We start from the raw sequence: 19,915 nt of genomic DNA, 5'->3' as shown, positions 1-19,915 counted from the left end.
TGCTATAACCTTCTTTCTTAATTGGTTCAATATGCCCAACTTTACTAACATTAATATTGTTACTTTTGCTACTACCAATTCTCTTTGCAAGTTGAACAGCACCTGCTATCCAATTTGGAAGGCTATTGTCAAGTCTTATTTGATAGGAAGTAAAAAATGATGCCAACAGATACTTTCAATAATGAGGCTGCGAGAAGAAAGTAAAATCTAAATTCAAGAAAGCTAATGTGGATTATTTAAGTTTTAGTTGATAGAAAAAATTATCTCCATATTCAAGATATACAAGAGCCAAAGAAAGTATAAGATATTCTTACGATTGTCCACTCACATTCAAAAAAGATGAGACATCCTAAACATAAATTACTTGAAGAGTGAATTTTAGTTCTAGGCTTTCCTAAAAATCTGGATGAACAAGTACAAAATTGCTTTAAAGATAAAGATTTGATTCAAGGGGGAGCTTGACTAGTTAAGAGATTGGTTCAAGTTCGGAAGACTCAAAGCATGACAAAGTTGATCAGCTTGAGAATCAACCAAATCTAGAAGAAAATATGAAGCAGAAGGAGCTTAATCATATGGATGTTGTATTAAGTTTAGAAGAGATCATGACTAAAGTTGCTTAGGAAGAGTCAAAGGATGCTATAGTTCACCCGTCTATAAAGATCTATACCGAAGAATCAAATAATGTAGAAGAGTGTTGTGTTGAAGCTATCAAATATATGAATATTTTTTTTTGAGATTTAGTCAGCTATGAGGTTGAAAAACTGACTAATTTTGAAGTAGTTTCAATGATCAAGTAGGAAGAAGATATGCTTGGTAGAGATGATTCATGTTATGCCTCAGTACTCGATAAGGTTTTTAGTATGACAATTGATTTTGAAGCTACTCCAAAGTTCGAGCTATTAGAAGACTCTATTTATGAGAATTTGATTTCATATGTAGGAGCAAATCATATGCAGATACTTGAAGCTGCTCAAGTGGAGGTAATGGTTGATGCTCATATTGATTGCAACTGGCAACTTAATATTTGTTGGCATAAGCTGGATGTTCTATAAAATCTTGATATAGTGATCATGGAGTTTATGCTCAGGAGAAGTGTTGGAGGACCCCATGGATTTCGATATATGCATCGAAAAGGACAATTCAGCCAAGAAGTTATTGTTCGAGCCAAGGAAGGAGTTCTACTATTCAATTATTAGTTTGACAAGTTATTACATATTGTTATTACTGTGGTAATAACAACAAAGGCTGCTATGGCGTTTTACAACATTGACAAAACCAATATTGTTGGCATAGATTTTACAATGAGGAGAGTTTTGAGATTCATTGCCAAGTACTATAAAATTCCTATTTAGTTGGTCATTAATTTTTAATGATTTTAGGATTTTATTCCTAGCTTTATTCTATTTAGTTATTCCTTCTAGAATAGTTATCATTATCCTTTAATAGTTATCAAGTCCTATCTTTTAGTCGATATTGGTTTTTGAATTTAAGCAGTAATCAAACATCCCACCAATGTGATGCTCTATTTAAAAAGACCTTTAGTGTCTCCTTGAGTGTGGCATGAGAAAAAAGAGAAAGAGAGGGTGAAAGTTGTCCTTCTTGGTGACGAGTGAGAGAGAGCCTTTAGTATGACTCAATTTTAATAATAAAATATTTCTCTCTCCTAATTATTTTTTTTTCCAGCATCTCTTTTCTATTTTTTGTTTGATGTTTGTTCTAGATTTAAGCCATCAATGGCATGCAAATGTTCAATGATATGTATGACATGTTGATAAAATCATGCTCATCTAGTTGGTAAGATCAGAGATATTGGGGGTTAGGCATTTCATCGAATAATTGGCGGGTGAAGTTTGTGGCAAACTGACAACGCACACCAAGAAAGTAAGATAGTAGCAGGCACAATTGAAGATAAGGAGACCTCTCTCTCTCTCTTCTTTCGTTTGATAAGGGAAGGACTCCATGCATGATGATCTTTCATGCGAAGGACCGGATAGCAGGCTATGTGGCCAATCACACTGAGGTTACACTATGAAATTCTTCTATATATCTTCCGAGTTAATTTTTAAATATTTTATTTTTTGATTTTTATGGATGTATATTTTCTAGTTCTAAATAATAAACTTATCCATCCTATCAAAAATAAAACCCTCAGAATATGCAGTCATGACATCAGCCGAGATCACTGCTCAAAGACAATGCGTAGGACACTCTTACCCCACCGTTCAACTCAAACAAAAAAAATGCGGGGGAATAAATTAGAAGCATGCATGAGGAAAAGATATGGGTAGTAATAAATTAGATGCATGCTACGAGCAATGCTTGATCTGCTTAAATGGAAATAATGTAGTTTCACGTAAATTTTCTTTAAACGAGGACAATTACCAATCCATGTACATACATTATAGGAGGAAATGTCGTTTCATGGAAGAGTGAAAAAATATAATTTGGCTGCAAGATCTAATACACACAAATAGTTTCACCACCTTCCAAGACGTTCTATAAGAAGAGAATAATAATTGAGGGATCAAGCCTAAGCCATAAACTCTATGTGGACAAGCTACTCACCTAATGTCAATCTTTAGCCTCTTGGACAGGAGGTGAGGAGTTACACTTCAAAATGGCATTGGCCCCTAGTTCGCAGGCTTGGTCCATCCAGGAGCCTGGGTTCCACCATAGTGAAGTGAAGTCGAGACTGTCACCGAACCATTTAGGATGTATTTGGATGGAGATTAAGTGGAAAGATGTCCTTCCAAAGTGGAATGGTATGCTGCCAAATGCCAAAATGGGACAGAAAAGAAGGCCTCATGTTATTACGTGGGGCCTCAAGTCTTAATTCCACTGTACTGTTTTGATGGAGTAGCTTTGTACTGTGGAAGAAGGAAAGCCATCTCTCCCAGTTATTTTTTATTCCCATATCCAACAAGCACTCAAAAAGCGAAAGAGAGCAATTTGGTTTCTATAATAAAATTCAAACCATTATGAAGTCCAATGCACATAAAATGCCCATTGTTCTCTCCATCTGACCAAATGTCAAAAGGATCCTATCCGGCGGAATAGGTCTATCCCTTCAATCAACGGTACACGGGATATCTATCTCTTTTAAAATTTAGTTTGTATTAAATGTGATATTTATACAGGGTAAGAATAGTGTGCCCCTCAATGAACCATGCCAATCTCAATCTCAAACTAGCGATGACTGTATCCAGTTCGATGTTGTGCTCGTCTAAATATATCGAAAAAGTCAAATTGAAGGAATGGCTTTAATTTGCTAGTTAAAATGTTGGAATTTGGATACAAACTATGACTAGTATATCTTTTTATTTTTTTAAAAAAAAGACTTATTTCATCAACTATAAAAAGTATAGATTCCCTTTTGCAACGGGTTTGGCGGCAAGCCATCCATTGTGAAATCAAATAAAAAAGAGATTTATTAACAATGACGATATTTTCCTATGCTAATTCATAAGTTCTAGAGACATAAATGAGTTGCTCATTGCTCGATTTTGCTTGATGGGTGTCATTGAGTGATGCCTTCTATACTCCTTGCTATTTGATGATGGTTCAATTACATCGGGCGCAAATCTAACCTTCTTCTTTGGTGCCTTTTTCACACCACCTATTAAATAAAAAAAAAATATTTATATCAGCATTCCTGGAATAAAATTACGGACTTCATTCAAAAAATAAAATATAATGACCAAGAAAATGTACAAGGATGAGAAAATTTGGATTAGGATTCATGCCAACCCAACATCAACTCTTTTCTTTTGTTATATGTGGACTCGGGACCAACCTTAGTGGTGTTATTGTTGAAGGCCAAGTCTTATAACACATTTAAATTCAAATTCCCTTTTAGATTTACATGAATAATATATAGAACAAAATGTGGCATGTCTAGTTTTACATAAAATATATAGCATGTTCTAAGATAAGGCACAAGAAAATATGGGCAATAAGAAAAATAAAAACGAAATAAGGCAATCTCAAGGAGAAGAAGAATCATCTGATTGGACAAAAATTAAAAATCATTGGAATCAAGGGAGGTGATTGTTCCTACCAAGTTCCATTTCCAACTTCTTGATGAACTCAGAAAGGAGATGCTTCTGAGCTTGAAGGGCCATGAAGGCTACACTACTCGATACCGCTATGACCGCCATGATTCCAATGCAATTGGAGCTATCCATCTCTCTCTTCTCCCTCTTGGGCACGCCTGTGGAGATCCAGAATGGGGAGGCCATAAGAAGATAGACTCAAAATCCAGATTAAATAAATGGATAGGGAGTAAATGCAAGGAAAGAGGAGAACGACTAGAAATAGGAAAGAAAACCAACCACTCCTCTTTCTGAGATGCAAATGGCTCTGCCTCAAAAATTACTGTGAGGTCATTGTTCACCACCCAAAATATCTAATGAGATCGTTGACCTTGACCGACAGAATTATTTGCACAAGGTCCCCACTTGGACTTTTTTTTGACCACTTTGGTCTTATTCTATCGAAATCTCCTCGCATTGGTTGGTTGGCTTGACCAACCTCCCTTCATCTTCACAAGACCCCTCCTTGTCTTGGATTGGAAAGATCAAGATATGAATCTAGGATCTGCACTTGGAAAATTCTCAGAGTAAATTACACAAGGTTGGTTTATTGAGGGATAACAGCCCTTGAGACCCGAATCATGATCCTCCGTTTGGAAGCTCAATTCAATATCTAGAGATTGTATATAATTGGATCAAGTCAATCCAGTATCTATATGACATGCATGCATGAACTTAACAAGACACCTAGGTCACGCATGAGTATAAAGTTAAGACCTACCCTTCAATTGGATCATATATCGAGGATTTCAAATGACTGGATTTGATCCATGATGATAAATTGACCCGCTCTGATAAATATTAGCTGAAGAGTCTAAGTTAAGCATTAAAGTTATAGATATGAGTCATATGACTAACCAAAAATGAAACGAGATATTTAGTCACAAATATTTTTGGAGTGCTTACCTTTGTGAGAGTTGTCATAAATTCTACGATTAGGGGTTTAGCTAATCTTAACAAAGTTGCATGAAAAATCAAGATACCATGCACAAGACCTTTAACATGCATTGACCGTATAAAAACCCATTAATCTATACTATATGTATAATATTTAGAAGTGTGAGACAAGGATCGACCTCAAGATTTATCCACTACGGCTTCTCCAGAATGATACAATCAATACTAAGTAGGTTTCAGGTCACGCGGACACCTTATTTCAGAGTTGTTTCTCTAATTTCTTCTTGAAATTCTTATGACTTATTTCTGAAATTGTTGGGCATACTTTGAATTTATGGTTGTATGGTATTATTAGCAATTATAGCAGCATTTTTTAAAATAGCCTTTCGTAATCTTACTTGATTAAGAGCCTCAATAAGTTGAAAATATTTCAGTTTTATGTTAAAAAGAACCTCAATAATTTGCTACAGCAAATACTTATGGAGAGAGGGAGAGAGAGGGAGAAGGTAAAAAGAATCAAAATCCTCATCAAAGAGGTCAATATAAACTTAGGTGTAGCATGCAATGGAGATTCATGTGTACCAAGACTTCTTTTGGGTTGATTGCGGCCATAAAGAAACACGTGTCATTGAGATCTCTACGAAAAGAAGACTAAAAGAAATCGCATAGGCATCATATTTGATATAGCTGTAGCTTTTCAAAGGATCTATCATGTTTGATAGACACTAACTAGTGAAAGATGATGTTCTTTTTTGGGTTTTTTTTGCTCATGCTGATCTAGTATGAATACATCCGAGAGGAAACTAGAGAATCCTCTTTAATATTCTAAAGCTCAAGAGAATGCAGGATCACAAAAACTAAACAATATCTCTATTTAACTGTCCTGATCATCTCTAACAAAACCTGGCAATGTGGAGAATCATGGTTTCTACACAATCAGTTTTATTTTGGATTTTTGGTATATAATGGTGACACACCATATTTTATTTGAGCTAGGGCAATCAACCACCAGGAAGTACTACAATATGATGGTTCCAATCCTAAAATAAGCAAACCATCAAGATAGGCCAAAGATCTACAAATTTCTGTTATTCTCGATATCATTTCTTCAAAAGCATCAGAATGATGGTGTTGCAATGATAAGTATTTGAGAAAGCAGATATATTCCTAGAACAACGTTTGCGATACGCCATGAACATTATGTTTTGAGGACTGAAAAAAATAAAGACTATCAGAATCGAAGGGACCATCTCCATGGCGGATGTCTTGTCTTAGAAGAACCACATCCTTTGATCTCTTCCTGCATATCCATCCATCCAGGTTTGATGAATATGTACCAAAGCAAACCCTTGTGGGGTCTCAGGCTGCAACATCACCCATATTAGCTTGTCTCGAAAATTTTGAAATTAGAGAGCAATTTTTAGCTAAAGGAGAAAATTGCTTGTAGTCAATTACCTTCGAGTTCAGCAGAACAGTAGTCAGACAACATTGCCGCCCTTCATCTGCAACAGAGATAAACAGATAAAAAGGGGTCCATGCATGCATGAGAAAGATTACCCATAGTTGTATCAGGTTTAGTAAGACCAACTACATACTATCACTCTTGAGTAATTCACTTCAGTGGCATATTTGCTTGTAGTTTAATGCTGTTCTCCAGTCAATAGTGGGTGGCATTCATGGAGAAAGTAGAGGGAAGAGAGAGGGAATAAGCAAGATTTAACATCATTTTCTCTCATTCTGTTGCTTTTGTTTCAAAAGAATAGCTTACAAGGGTAAATAAAATTAGAGAAATGCAGTGAAACTCAACTTCTACAAGAACTCCCTCTATTATCCTCAAGATATTCCCCTTTTCCCCCACTGTCGACCAGTGCCTGCCACCTCAGTCTTGTTTTCTCTGCAGGAACAGAGAAAAGTTCTCGAAATATCATTCCTTCTTTCATTGTTCCCTTCCTCTCAATTCTTTGCCACGGTAGTCGTTGCCTTATTATTTTTTTCTACCTATTTAGGAAGCTCTGTTGTCTCTGTACCATCGAAGCAGTTCACCACTAACTACTTGTTAGTGATCAACTACTCCGTTATATAGTTTTTGTTATGTAATAAAATCAAGCAACCAATTTAACATCAGATGTGAGAAATAGAGTGATATATTGGGATATATGATTTGCATAAAAAACCCAGATCAGCTGCACCTGCTCACATCAGAATAATCAAGGAATTAATGACCTGCTTGTCAGCAAAAGAAAAAGAAATTTTGAGTTAATTAACTTAAAGAAGTTGTTCGTCTAACTTGCCTAAAATGATGCTTCCTTTTCTGTTTTGTCCAATGGCCTAAAGGTTTCCACCAACCAGTTTTCTTAAACATAAAATAAATAAGAAACGTGGTATTGTAAAACTTCCATCCATGGTACCTCTTTAGTATCTGTATATAAGACCAATCAAGTCTCCTATAAAAGTGGCACTAATTACAGCACATTTCATATGGGAATGTGCAAATGTTTGTAGAGGCATAAATCAACTGGTAAAAAAAAATGTGCTTGGCCAGGAATTTACTAAGAATTACAATTGCTATGAGCCTATGCCTACTATACGTCTAGCAGGAAGAGAGGAGGAAAAAAAATCAGTCAAGTTAAATCCTAAATATATAGAGAAGCATCCGATATCTGGCGAGATTGGTCACGACATCTCAGATTCAAGTTATAAGTATATTTAACAAGTTTATAATAATCAGAAAAAGAATCGTGATCACACAAATCACGAGAAAGTAGAACATTGAAGGAAATAAAGATTTACTCTTCAAAGACAGGCACATTGATTAAGTTAGCATAGAAACAAATAGTAAATGGTCAAAACAGGAGAAAGTCAAAAAGCGGTATATATAAGACAAAGCAATTTAGATACAAATGGGCCCTATGCACATAATACCAACCCAAGAGTGAGCATGTTTTCATGGGACAGGATTTAACTTGATTACTTGGCATATGTTTTAACAAGCAAATGTGAGAGGCTGAATTTACTCTTAGTAAGGCAAGGCAAGCCAGGAGAAGTGAGCTTTCCTGGATCTATTTTATTAAAAATTATATGAACATAATAGAAAAGATAAACATAACTATCAAGCCTTCTCCAGACTATTTTGAGCAGGCTTTATGAATCAGCATTTAACAAACATTCAAACATGACAAAACATAATATGTCAAAAAGAAGATAAAAGGAGCCAATAACAACCTTAAACTGGGGACTTTCCCGAGCACTCTTAAGGAGATGCAGCATGGTAAGGTGAGGCAGAAAAAGATCGAGATGCTATAATCGCAGTCATTTCTCGGTTTTTATGGTTGGTAAGCAATGTGAGGACTTTTCTCAAACTCTAGCAGATTTGGTCTTCAGCTCATAGAGAATACCAGTCCTTAGCAGGAGAATGGATGAAGATGGCTTCAGAAAGCTGCAAAAAATGAACTAGTTCTGGCATTCAAGGCAATGACAATCATGGAGGAGTCTACATCTTCCTGGATTTGGGCTCTGCTTCATCTTTTACTGTTTCTGTTTCTTGTTTTTCCTTTCCAGTTAGGCTGGCTCATGTAACCCTTCTTTCATATTCTTAATGATTTCTCAACTCTCTCAGAAAAAAAATTAAAAAAATAAATTAACGTTCCATAAAGTCCATATATCTTGGCGAAAGGATATCTAACATTGATTGGTTTTTAAGGTGGGGTGAAAACTACAACCAATGCTCTTTCTCTGTCATCGCTTACAGGATACTAACTCCCAGTGGTAGGATCAGACCCACTCCAGCTGAAACCCACCTTCTCTGGACATCCATTCTAGCAATCCAACCCCCTTCCCCAAGAACTTATCTGGGGACCGCAACCCCTCTCCCTTACCTTTATTTCTTTATTTCCCATCTTGTCTCCAATCCATGGGCGACATCAGCCTACCCCAGATGAAGCCCGCTTATTCTCTCCCTCCCTTTCTAGCAATCCGACCCCCTCTAGCCTGATTTATCCTCAGCCAAACTCCTCTAGCAACCCAAATCCTCTTTGGCATCCCCAACCTCAATCACCACCATCACTTGGCTTGCCTGACACACATGCAAGCTCACATGCAAACAATCAATATCAACACGACCATCGTCACCTACCATTTCCTCCTATAGAAAAAGTCTATACGCTTTTCTCCTTTCTTAACCATCATTATCACTACCACCAACACACAACACATGTGCGTTCACCTATCACTCTCCTCCTACAGAAATAAGGAATTTCTATACGCTTTTCTCCTTTCTTAACTATACTTAGTTGAACTACCTTGCCCAGATTTGATGACCTAAGCATTTTCCAATTCTGCAATCTCCTCTCTTATAACTAATTCTGAAGCATGTCTTTACATTTAAAGGTTGCCATTCTTTTGTTAAATTTAAAAATGGTCAATGATTGACTTATCCAAAAGAGAGGATCAAGGATGATTGAACATTCATCCAAAATATGTCCATCACTGATTTGCACCTTTTTCACGCCCACCAATCCCCTCAACAAGCCTACAAGTGTTTCAAAAGCATGTTTGCTTCAATGTACAAGAAAATACAAGCCTCAAATCATTAATGCTCATAGTACTTTTCTTGTTTCTAAATCATCAATACAAAGCTCATACATTGACATCCAAGAATCATCTCAACATTTGCACTTAAAAAAATAATGGATACTACTTCAATTTCATATGAAAAATGCAATCAAGACATCAAGACTGAATTTTATAAAACACAAAAAACAACTTAATAATGAAGAATGGAAGAAAGACAAGTCTGCAAGATGAAGCACAAGATGTCTAACTCACCAGAGAGCTCCCACTTATCAAATTTGACTAGCCAAGCATCTGAACCAATCTGGGAAGACGAAACTCTATCCACCCACACTCTGAACTGTTTTCCTTGTTTATCACCATAGCAGGGTGCAAATGCATCGATGCACTCATGAAGAGAATGCTCAACTCCAGAGGGATGGACAATTATCCCGCTTGGGTGCTATCACCAACATACATGAAGAGTTGGAGATGAAAATACAAGTTGATGATGAATGATAATAAAACCAGAAGGTATATCTTTAACACTTAAATGTTTATAAAGCATTAATCTGATTTTCATAATTTTTCCAAAAAACTTTTCATGCTTAGAAGTAAATACAAATGAAATAGGAAAAATGAATTTACTATTTTAAATTTACCAGCTACTTGACTTTTAAAATTCAACCATCAGGTAGAACGAGCAAGTTCTTAAAACATTTTACCATATGAGTTCATGATGAGACAATTGACTCATGTAGAACCTGCTGATGCCTTAAGAAGCATAATCACATTTAGGTTGATAGACATCAGAGAGAGGGAACCTACACTGATATTTTTCATATTCTGAATGGTAAGTTCATGGTTTTCAACTTCAGCTCGACGCCATCTTTCATACAACATGTAAAACACTACAACTTCATGCTCAGGGCTGAAAATGTCAACCTTGCAACTTGACAAATCTGCAGTATCTCTGGGAGATGTGTTAGGACCCAGCTTAAAATGGCCTATAGCCTGGATAATACCAGCAGCACACCTCTCAGTAGCATGAATTATTTTAGGATTATGCTCAGCATTTTGTGCATGCCACTGCAACAATTCTTCTTGAGCATTGCTGACCTGCAAATTGATCAGAAATGAAAACATAGCATTTTCCAAAAAACCATCAAACACCAAAAATAATGTGAAAATTGTATTCTGGGAAAAAAAATAACAATATCCTGTTAGGCTACTGACCATCACACCATAAACTTCTGGAATGCTGAATAATTCTGCATCATTGCCAGAGTCACCACAAACCAGAGTATTAATTGGTGGCTTACCATCTGACTTGAACTTTCCGAGCAAATATGCAAGAGCCTGTCCTTTGCCAGCCCCTTGCGGTAAAACATCTAGATCCATGCCACTGCTGTAAATTATTTTCACATCTAGCTGATTAACAATCAGAGAAGCAAAAGAAAAAGAAGGGAAAAATGGTTTTCAAGTTAGTCATTTCTTCCATGGATATGAGCCTAAACCGACAAAAATCCTTTGTAAGAAGACAAAATTTTGAATAGAGATCAACATCTTCCATTTTCAAGCAATCTTACCCCACGTTTCACCAGACGTTCTGAAAGACATCTCATCACTTCTTCTGCCTGCCCCTTCTGCACATAAAAGCTAACCTTGTGTGGTCGCTGCTCTGTTGATGACTGCACAATGTCACAGATATCATATAGCTCAGAGACAGATACCATTATCTTTCTTCCCTATGTCATATCATGCAGAATCTTTCCACTGTCCATAAGAACATCATAAACAACAAAACTGTTAAATTACCTGGAATGATAGTTGAGGATACTTAGATGCTTCCTCAATAACAATGTTTCTGTCCCACTTCTGATTTAAATAATGCTCCCAACCATCATCTGGCACCATTAATTCACCATATGTTATCTCTGTACCTACTGACATTATTGTTATATCCGGGGTTAACATGGGTTTCTCCTTCTTTAGTTGCTTGTACAATGTAGGGGATCTCCCAGTTGAGAAAACCAGCAGAGAATCACGACGGTATTCAGATTCCCACAATGCATTAAACCTAAGTAGTGATAGATTCTCTGGGTCATGATGATCAACCTGGCAGAGAAATCTGACCAACCTGAACATCACATAAGCATGGTTGCAACCGAAAAGACTAGTGATTGGAGGGACTGTATAAAGTGTACCATTGTCTGATCAAGATCAGAAACAATCATGAGGCCGGCACGACCATCAAGGCGATCCATGCTGTCTAGCTATGACTGTCAATTCAAACAACATGATTAAACTTTCTAGGCAGATTGAAAAAATCCAACAACTCATGCAATCATGCATCAGACTTTGATAATATTCCCATCTTTGTCAAGAATGCATTGATTTTATCTTGACCCTATCAGTCTGCACTTCGATAGCCTCTATGCAGGAATTGACAAGAGATAACCATTCAAGATGGCTTATTTCGTCTCCATGATAACTGAAAGCAGGTTGCATGTTGGGAAATATGTTTGAGTTTAACTACAGAAAAATTAAAAAGAAAAAAAAAAACAAATGCAAAATGATTAACCATAACAACTTTCAGCTCATAATCAGAACAATTGTTATTGATTATAATTGATGCATTAACATTGGTTTCAAACATAAATTATCACTTTTTTCAATTTTATACGTCACCAAAATAGATTAAAAAGAAAGATAATGTATTCCTGGAATATGCCGCATTCTAATCGCTGTCTTACTCCAAACGCTACTTACGGAAAAGGGAAGAATTCACTCTCTAAAAAATCGCGAACCAAATTCCGAGGAAGTGCATGCTGCACTACTAACACACAGAAATCATGGATCCAAGATCGAAAACCCTTACACTTCAACAAAAAGCATGACTTTCTATCTAAATTTTTTACGAAATCCAACAGTTCAAAGGGAATCCAATCATTCATATCACAGCTCATCAAGATGTCTTCTTTTTGGCGAACAAAGCGGGGGAAAGAGAAATCCACTAAATCGCGGCATTTACTTCAATAAATCCGAAAACAAGATCTAGTTTTTTTTTCGCCTTAAAAAAAGGGCATGAAAAAGAGGGGAAAATCGAAAGCTAAGAAGCCATAGGAATATAGGATCGAGAAAGGTAAAGAAGGAGAGGAGGATTACCACGGGAAACCAAGTGATTCGCGATCGAGATGGACCTTTTTCCTTCTGTTATCGTCAGGAGAAGGGAATGTGTTTCGATCCAAATTCCTTGGCGCTTCGTTAGCGGTGCAAAGCGACCGCGACGACGATCAGGAATCTACTTACGTATATTCTCCTTTTTAGGTTTTCCTCAAAAGAAAATTCTTTTTACCACAAATTAAAAATTGATAATACTTGGACTTCTTTTATACGTTAGTTGCTACAGCTTTTTGCATATTAATCTCTCAAATTGCGTGACTCTTTACATTTATTAAACCAAATCTGAATTGAATATTCTTAGCTTATTCCTCTAATAGTGTTTAGCTTCCACAATTTCCTTTAATGGTGTTAGTTTAATCTTTTGAAGCACAATTCATTTTCATTTAGAAAAAAATCTAATTTGGATTATTGTGTTTGCATTTTTATTTTTACATGTTCTTCTATATATCCTATAAATAATTGAAATTTCATGATGTAATCAATGAAGGATTAATATGCATAAGAGGGATCAATAAACAAATACAATAGATTGTAGGAACCAATATGCAAAAAGATCTCCTAAAAGCTTCAAAGTAGAGGTGAAAGCGCACATGGATGGTTAGAGCCCTTTGCAAGAGAATTATATAAATATATGCGAGGAGCCCTATTGTTTCATATCAGGCATCAACTTTTTGCCTACTGACATATTTTTGGAATAATTTTCAGTAATTATCAGGTAAAAGAGTGATATCCAAGTAAAGAAGCATATTTTAGAGCTGCAAGCTTATCTACTGGAAATAGATGGTTGAACCAAGTGATTTGAGATTGAATCATGTATGTATCAGTTTAAGAGCCATCCTCATTAAAAAAAAAAAAAATCGAAGGAACAAAAAGTTTTCTCATAGCTTGTTGATTCACTTTCTTGCCAACAAGTTAACCACATGGAAAACCAATCACAACATATAGATTTCCAAATATGCAGGTCATCATGACCCTCCGAACTTTCATTACACCTATGTGGAGCTTCCATGTCTCAACCTTGAATGGTGTATTCCATTGCATTCACAAAAATATTTAGGCAACTCAAGAGGAGTGCTGTGGTAGCTTAAAAATTAGAAGAAGATGACTCGACCATCGTCTTCCACGAGCCACGTTGCTTCATTACATGGCACAAGTTCATGCTGCTGTACAATTCACCATTTTAATTCCAAGGGAGAAATTAGAATACGACGCTGTGTGGTATACTCTTATTGCTCCTTTTTAAGCAAGGTGACCGATGCGATATACCACATGGAAACTTTTCTTTTCTGTTTTTCTATTGCACTAGCAAAACATTATATTGAATCATAAAATATCATCGAATCCAGTTCAACTAAAAGTAGCCCTTCCTAACTAGGATCTATTTGGATATTTCCATAGAAATAAACAGAAAATCTTACAGAATTTATGGACTAAGCTGCCCATTTAAACATAACTCCATCAACCAAACACCTTCCATCAGGACTTGGGTTAGAATATGAGCAGGCCTTTAGAAGATGCGAGCTAGAAAGGCGGCTATGATTATTGCAAAATTTTCAAACCAATCATATCCAAACAGACGCTTGCTACTTTTGCATTCCAACAGTATGCATTTAAACCTTGTCCTCTTTGGGAGCCAACAGAAAATAAAACAGTGTAGTTACCCAGGGAGGCTGTGATGGAGAAATTTGCGATCGAGTGCAGTTTCCAGACCTCCCAACTAGATTCAATCTCATCTGCTGCAATATAACATTTCTCTGAAAGGCTCCATTCATGGAATGTAGCTAATAAGATGGTAGAGCTTTCACTTTTTTATGAAAGAATACAGCATGCACAGCTCTATAGTATCTCACTTTTCGCTGTCTCCTCCATTCTCCCTTCTCGGGATCTCCCTCCAAATCCTGCCTGTGACTCTCAGCTTCAACTCCTTCCGATTGCCACCTGAGAAGTAGAGAGCCAGGCTCCTCTGAACTATGAGGCCATCGTTGCTGTCACGGACTGTCCTGTGGTGGGTCCGGATGCTCTGAGGCACTCCCTGCCATGCCAGCTTCCTTCCACTACCACCAACCTCAAGGCAATACCCAAACATCCTTGCTTCAGATTCCTCGCCTATGAAACGGAGGAAGGCCATGTAAACTGGCTCGCATCCTAACAGAAATGCTTCAAAATGCAGACAGAAATAGTGGCCGAAGCAGCTGAAAAGCTGGAGGTAGCACAAACAATAATGATCAGCATCGACGAGACTGACTTATATTTCGTGAGTAACATTCACAAACATAAAAATTTCTTGCAGGAAAGAATGTCGAGCTTACTGTTAGCGTCCATGATACATTGTCCACCGAACATGGGTCCTGCTTCACATATCGATGATTGAAGGTGCAACCTGCTTGAAGATCCACCTTATGGCTCTCTCGGAGATGCCACAAAAGGGCAGGGATACCTCCTGTGAAGGGACACTCCGAACCCGGATGCGGGCATGCATATGGCCTGTAAACACACTGTGCTTCATGTTTCGGCTTGCTGTAATAGGGAAACATTTCCTCACAGCCTAGGTGATGGTATGCGCATGGCACGTGGAGAGAGAGAGCCAGCTTCTCGAGTGCTAAACATCTTATATTGCCAATTTCCTTTCTGCATATTGGACACTTATTATTGACTTTGTTCTTGCAGGAAAGGCACAGGGTATGCCCACTTGGACACTGCATGAATAAAATCAAAGGAGTTAAACCATTCGAAAAGAGCATTCAGTAGATAAGCTTGAATTAGCTGGAATAACAGAAGAAATCCACATGCCCCCAGGGTATATGAAGCTGAGATCCACACACACCTGCTGAATAGGTGGAAACATTAAATTGCTGCAAACAGGACACTCTAACAATCCATCTATATCACTGTTACGGAGTACAATAGACTTTTTTCCATGCGGTACTTTAGGCTGAGGGGAAGCCTGCTCGTTTGAACTGATCAATTCGCAGTTAGAATCCCCAGATACTGAAGTTGATTCATCCATATTTTTTGACTGAATAGCAGAAGATGAGCCAGGGAACATCTGTTTTCTCCCCATCTTGAGATAGGTCATCTTGTCATGCTCATGGAAGAAAAGCCGCCTTTCATTTTTAACTCTCATACATCAGTCCAGTGGAACTCATGGCAGTTGTAGTCATCCAGGGACCTGCATTTTGTGATGACTATGAATATGATATAAATTAGAAAAAAAATCTACAACTGTAGCATATTTGCAAAAATACAACGTAATACCGACAATCTCTCTCACTCAGATGTACTTCACAAGCTTTACATGCTTCTTCAGGGAAGCAATAAAAGATGGAGTTTAACAAATCACAAACTAGTGACTAATCAAAGAAAAAGAAAAAGAATTTAAAGCAACCAGGTCACCATTGCTAAAAAAAATCAGTCTATCATGAACTAGGGCTTGCCCCCGTGATCATAACTCTTTGCATAGCAACCAAAGATTTTGGGTTCGAATCTTTGATGGTGCATCTCCAAGTACCGGGACCTAGTTAGTTATAGGACATATGGGTCTCTCTCTCAAAAAAAAAAAAAAAATAGTCAGCCTGTTACTTGCAGATTGACATGAAATAAATGATGACCAGCAGAATATGCAGCATTTATATCTAAATAAATTGGAGGGCCTCCTTAGGGAGGAGTGCAGCACTAGCAATTAAGCCATTTACGAACCGTTTGATCTCTCTCAAGGCCCTTCATTCTTAGACAAATTTTATGAACATGACTCTATGTTTAAATTAATTGGATTGGCAAGCACAAATAGCTTGTCTATTTCGATCTCTAAATTCTCTTTTGACTGAAATCTGTACAAATAATAATTAATCTCCAGATACACCAGAATTGCCTATTTCTTTCTATTTCATGCAGCACATGCTAACATGCAAAAGCAAACTAATGTAGATTATGTCATTGAAGCACCAAGTATACAATGTCGTACATATACATAAAGAGAAAAAGCTGACGGAGAAACAAGATGGTGAACCCCTTAGGAATTTCATTGTGCAGGTTTGAGATGGTTGCTATAGATGAATGTTCTGTAACTTAAACTAATTCAAAATTTGACTAGTACTAGCAATAAATTTATTTAACAAAAAAAGGCATGTGGGTTCAATTTGGTTCCCAATGCCAATGCAACAACCCAACAAGACACTGGAGAGAGTAAACTTCCTAGATAAAAAAAGACAAATTTTCTAACCAATAGAGATCATCAGCAGCCACTACAGCAAAGAGAATCGATTGTATTGTTCATTTCAGTTTTCACATGGGATCAGATACAAAATGTTCACGTATGCTAATAAAATACAATAGTAAATCCAAATCTTTTTCCCACACTAGAGTTCATCTATATAGGGCTCAGAAAAAGTTATGCTGGTATTTCTCCCAGAAACTTATTAGAATAACAAATAGTATAGCTATTTCACTTGTATTAAAATTGTATGGGAATTTTCATACTGCATATGTTGATGTTTAAAACACATATAATCTCATATAACATCAGGCTACCTCACAAGGAGTTAAAGCTTTAAATTTGTTAATTTATGACGATGTCAAAAAAAATTCTAAAGAGAAGTTATTTAGGCCTTGACAAATTGCAGTAAATTCTGTTAAGTTTATAAATCAGGCGGCAGCAAAAAATGGTGATGTCAACTTCTTATTGTCAGATGGTCAAAATGGAAGACTCTTTCATCTTAATCACTTGAAATACTCAGACAAGACATTTGCCCCATAGAGGTCACACTAAAATTATCTTACTACCAATTTGGAGTTTGGAGTCACACCAATGAAAAAACCTAAGCAACCTAACAGACTATCTCCATAAAGGATGTTCTAAAAGGATCCCTAAGCAACCTAACTGACTTCATAACAAATGAAAAAAAAAATAGACAATATGTTGACCAAGTCATTAAAGAAAGACAAGAAGAACCAGATGGTTATCCATGTAGAAGAGCAAAGAAGATGTTTTCAGTCCTTACGCTTAAATGTCCTCAGAACTTGTCGGTTTAATGGACCCTTGTGCAATTCCAGATCACTATTGCTGATTCTCCATCATCCAAATCAAACTTTTGTACTATCAGTACTTGGAAAAAGATCCACTCTCGTCCTCATGCCATTTTCCAAAAAGTCATCTGCACCAATTCTCTTGGGAGGTTGAGCTTTCCTTAGAAAATCTCCATATTGCATTCCTTCCAAATTTCCCACCTATCAGCATACAAGGCATTTTCAACTGGGAGCTAACTCCTCTATAAACTCATTGGTTCTGATTCAATGCTTACATAAAGGGGACAGGATATGTATGCTAAGCAAATAGAATAACCAACCTCAATGCATTGAAAAGGACAACATACTGGAAAGAAGTGACCTGAACTTCTCTACCACATAACCTCCAAACATGATCCAGTTGGTTCCCTCTTTTATGCAGAGGATAACAGGTTAAGATCTTGTAGAAGCAACAAAGTCAAGCAGTTGCCTCGATAAATAGATTCCATAGAGGGGAAAAAAATCAAAGGCCTATTACAGAGGGGGAAAAAAAGATTCCTCGAGAAATTTTAATTAGCACCCTAATACTTAATGGCATCAAACATCCTTAAGTTGTAACCGATCAAGATCAAAAAATTCAAAAACGTACAATATTACCTATATTGAAAGATCAAGAAGTTCTAATATCTATAAAGACAACAACAAAAAAGAAAGAAACAACAAACAAAAACAAAAAAACTCCTTTTTGGCCCTAAAAAAAAACTGTCTCATGGCAAATCAAAAATGGGGCCCGATATTTCAAGAATTAAAGAATGAACACAGAAGCACCAGACCAGAAATCCAAATTTTTCCAATAATTCCCGGATAAATCCGATACCCTCCACCATTTCAAGTTACGCGAGATCCCAAACTGCAATTGAATCCATCATTCAAAGAAAACAAAAACATAGATCAAGAAAATGTGACAAGAAAAACTACAAAACAAGAGGCAATATCTAATCTTTAGGAGCACAAACCCCAATCCAAGATCTCCTTCAAGATCCCAACCATATTCATAAAAATGGGAAAAAAAAAAAAAAGAACGACAAACGAATCCAAAAGAACACCTCAAAATGCATAGATTTCAAAACAAAAATTTACCAATGGATTCGAAGAAGAACCGAAGAAAATCGCTCCTCTTTTCCCCCTTTAAATCGTCAATTTTCTCTCTTCTTTTCCCCTCGTTATCCGCTCCCGAATTTATTAGGATTTAGGAGACGGCGAGAGGGAAAGAGGGGACGGAGGAATATTAAAACGTAACGGTAGAAAGAGAACGGAACGGAAAAGGAAGAATCTCCGCCGGTCCACCGGTCCCTACCGTACGAGCGCTTTAAACTACGTACCAAAATGGCGACAATGCCCCTATCCTTCTCCCACTTTTACAACCAAAAAACCAGAAACGATAGCGAGAATTAGGCGAGAAGCGTGGATGGGCTGAATTGGAAATCTGATTTTTGGCGGTTAATTGCGAGAATCTCCCGGAAATTTGGGAGGTTAATACAAAGTAAAACTGTCATTGTTGGAAGTACGCAGGACGATAACGGCTGTACGAAGCGTATCGCTGGAAGTTGAAATGACCGAATAGTCCTCTCCTGATGGGAAAATTAGACCGATACTTGGGGTAGTGGCGGTATTTTGATGAGCCCTTTTTAGTCAATCAAACTGCGCCGACCGTTTTTAGGCTACCCCGGGAGGCCGCGAATACTGTGGTTAATGCTTAGTAACCGCACAAGAAGAATAAGAAAGGAAAGAGAATTTAATGTTTGTTGATTAAAAAAAAGAGGAGGAAACAAATGGAGTAGAGATGTGCCATAAGGTGATGCATGGTTAATGTGAGACTAACACATATATCTAAATAGGTCTATATTTATGTCCTTTAGTCCACTTAAGCTGTGAACCGAGTCCGATTTGCGTAACAACTCATGATCTAATCGAAAAATACTAATTGTAAGGTATTATTTGAAATCTTTAGTTCTATATAAATATTCAAAATTTAGTCAGTACATAATCGATATGACACTAAGTATACGCTAGATTCTCACACTTTTTAATATTTTTTTCCTCTTTGCTGCCTTCATAAATTTATCATTACATCTTTAACTTTCTTCATAATTTGCCCTAATATTTAAGAGTGTAACTATGGTAAATGCAAG

At 36.9% G+C, this 19,915-nt stretch overlaps 3 protein-coding genes across 6 annotated transcripts; all 3 read right to left on the bottom strand.

The window, feature by feature from the left end:
- Positions 1-3,320: 3,320 nt before the first annotated feature.
- Positions 3,321-4,309, bottom strand: LOC103707422. Its single transcript, XM_008791902.3, has 2 exons — positions 4,058-4,309; positions 3,321-3,616 (listed from the first exon to the last, which is right to left on the bottom strand). The coding sequence occupies exons 1-2, from the start codon at positions 4,236-4,238 to the stop codon at positions 3,456-3,458; spliced, it is 342 nt and encodes a 113-aa protein (XP_008790124.1). The 5' UTR covers positions 4,239-4,309; the 3' UTR covers positions 3,321-3,455.
- Positions 4,310-6,062: 1,753 nt separating this feature from the next.
- Positions 6,063-12,852, bottom strand: LOC103707401 (sucrose-phosphatase 2-like). Of its 4 annotated transcripts, none has more exons than XM_008791874.3 (9): positions 12,705-12,852; positions 11,744-11,818; positions 11,355-11,654; positions 11,126-11,227; positions 10,773-10,967; positions 10,365-10,655; positions 9,813-9,999; positions 6,444-6,490; positions 6,063-6,352 (listed from the first exon to the last, which is right to left on the bottom strand). In XM_008791874.3, the coding sequence occupies exons 2-9, from the start codon at positions 11,801-11,803 to the stop codon at positions 6,260-6,262; spliced, it is 1,275 nt and encodes a 424-aa protein (XP_008790096.2). In that variant the 5' UTR covers positions 11,804-11,818; positions 12,705-12,852; the 3' UTR covers positions 6,063-6,259. The 4 variants fall into 4 exon arrangements, with proteins under 4 accessions (XP_008790096.2, XP_038985466.1, XP_026660772.2 ...); XM_039129538.1 differs by having other exon boundaries at positions 11,744-12,030; positions 12,705-12,843; XM_026804971.2 differs by lacking the exon at positions 12,705-12,852 and having other exon boundaries at positions 11,355-11,667.
- Positions 12,853-14,004: 1,152 nt separating this feature from the next.
- On the bottom strand, positions 14,005-19,019 carry LOC103707368 (E3 ubiquitin-protein ligase DIS1-like). The gene is made up of 5 exons (XM_008791832.4): positions 18,864-19,019; positions 17,720-17,945; positions 15,547-15,891; positions 15,032-15,418; positions 14,005-14,922 (listed from the first exon to the last, which is right to left on the bottom strand). The coding sequence occupies exons 3-5, from the start codon at positions 15,844-15,846 to the stop codon at positions 14,569-14,571; spliced, it is 1,041 nt and encodes a 346-aa protein (XP_008790054.2). The 5' UTR covers positions 15,847-15,891; positions 17,720-17,945; positions 18,864-19,019; the 3' UTR covers positions 14,005-14,568.
- Positions 19,020-19,915: the final 896 nt, after the last annotated feature.

The sequence above is a fragment of the Phoenix dactylifera genome, chromosome 8 (assembly GCF_009389715.1).
Source record: "Phoenix dactylifera cultivar Barhee BC4 chromosome 8, palm_55x_up_171113_PBpolish2nd_filt_p, whole genome shotgun sequence".
NCBI classification, from domain to species: domain Eukaryota; kingdom Viridiplantae; phylum Streptophyta; class Magnoliopsida; order Arecales; family Arecaceae; genus Phoenix; species Phoenix dactylifera.
This window is presented reverse-complemented; position numbering and strand designations above follow the sequence as displayed.

Coding starts and splice junctions, on each gene's coding strand:
- LOC103707422 (XM_008791902.3), bottom strand. CDS start 4,238: ATGGCCTCCCCATTCTGGATCTCCACAGGCGTGCCCAAGAGGGAGAAG. Junction 3,617..4,057: donor GAAGTTGGAAATGGAACTTG/GTAGGAACAATC, acceptor TTTATTTAATAG/GTGGTGTGAAAAAGGCACCA.
- LOC103707401 (XM_008791874.3), bottom strand. CDS start 11,803: ATGGATCGCCTTGATGGTCGTGCCGGCCTCATGATTGTTTCTGATCTT. Junction 10,000..10,364: donor AGAATATGAAAAATATCAGT/GTAGGTTCCCTC, acceptor TGTTGGTGATAG/CACCCAAGCGGGATAATTGT. Junction 6,353..6,443: donor CTGTTCTGCTGAACTCGAAG/GTAATTGACTAC, acceptor GTGATGTTGCAG/CCTGAGACCCCACAAGGGTT.
- LOC103707368 (XM_008791832.4), bottom strand. CDS start 15,846: ATGAGAGTTAAAAATGAAAGGCGGCTTTTCTTCCATGAGCATGACAAG. Junction 15,419..15,546: donor TGTTTCCACCTATTCAGCAG/GTGTGTGTGGAT, acceptor TTATTCATGCAG/TGTCCAAGTGGGCATACCCT. Junction 14,923..15,031: donor ATGTATCATGGACGCTAACA/GTAAGCTCGACA, acceptor TGCTACCTCCAG/CTTTTCAGCTGCTTCGGCCA.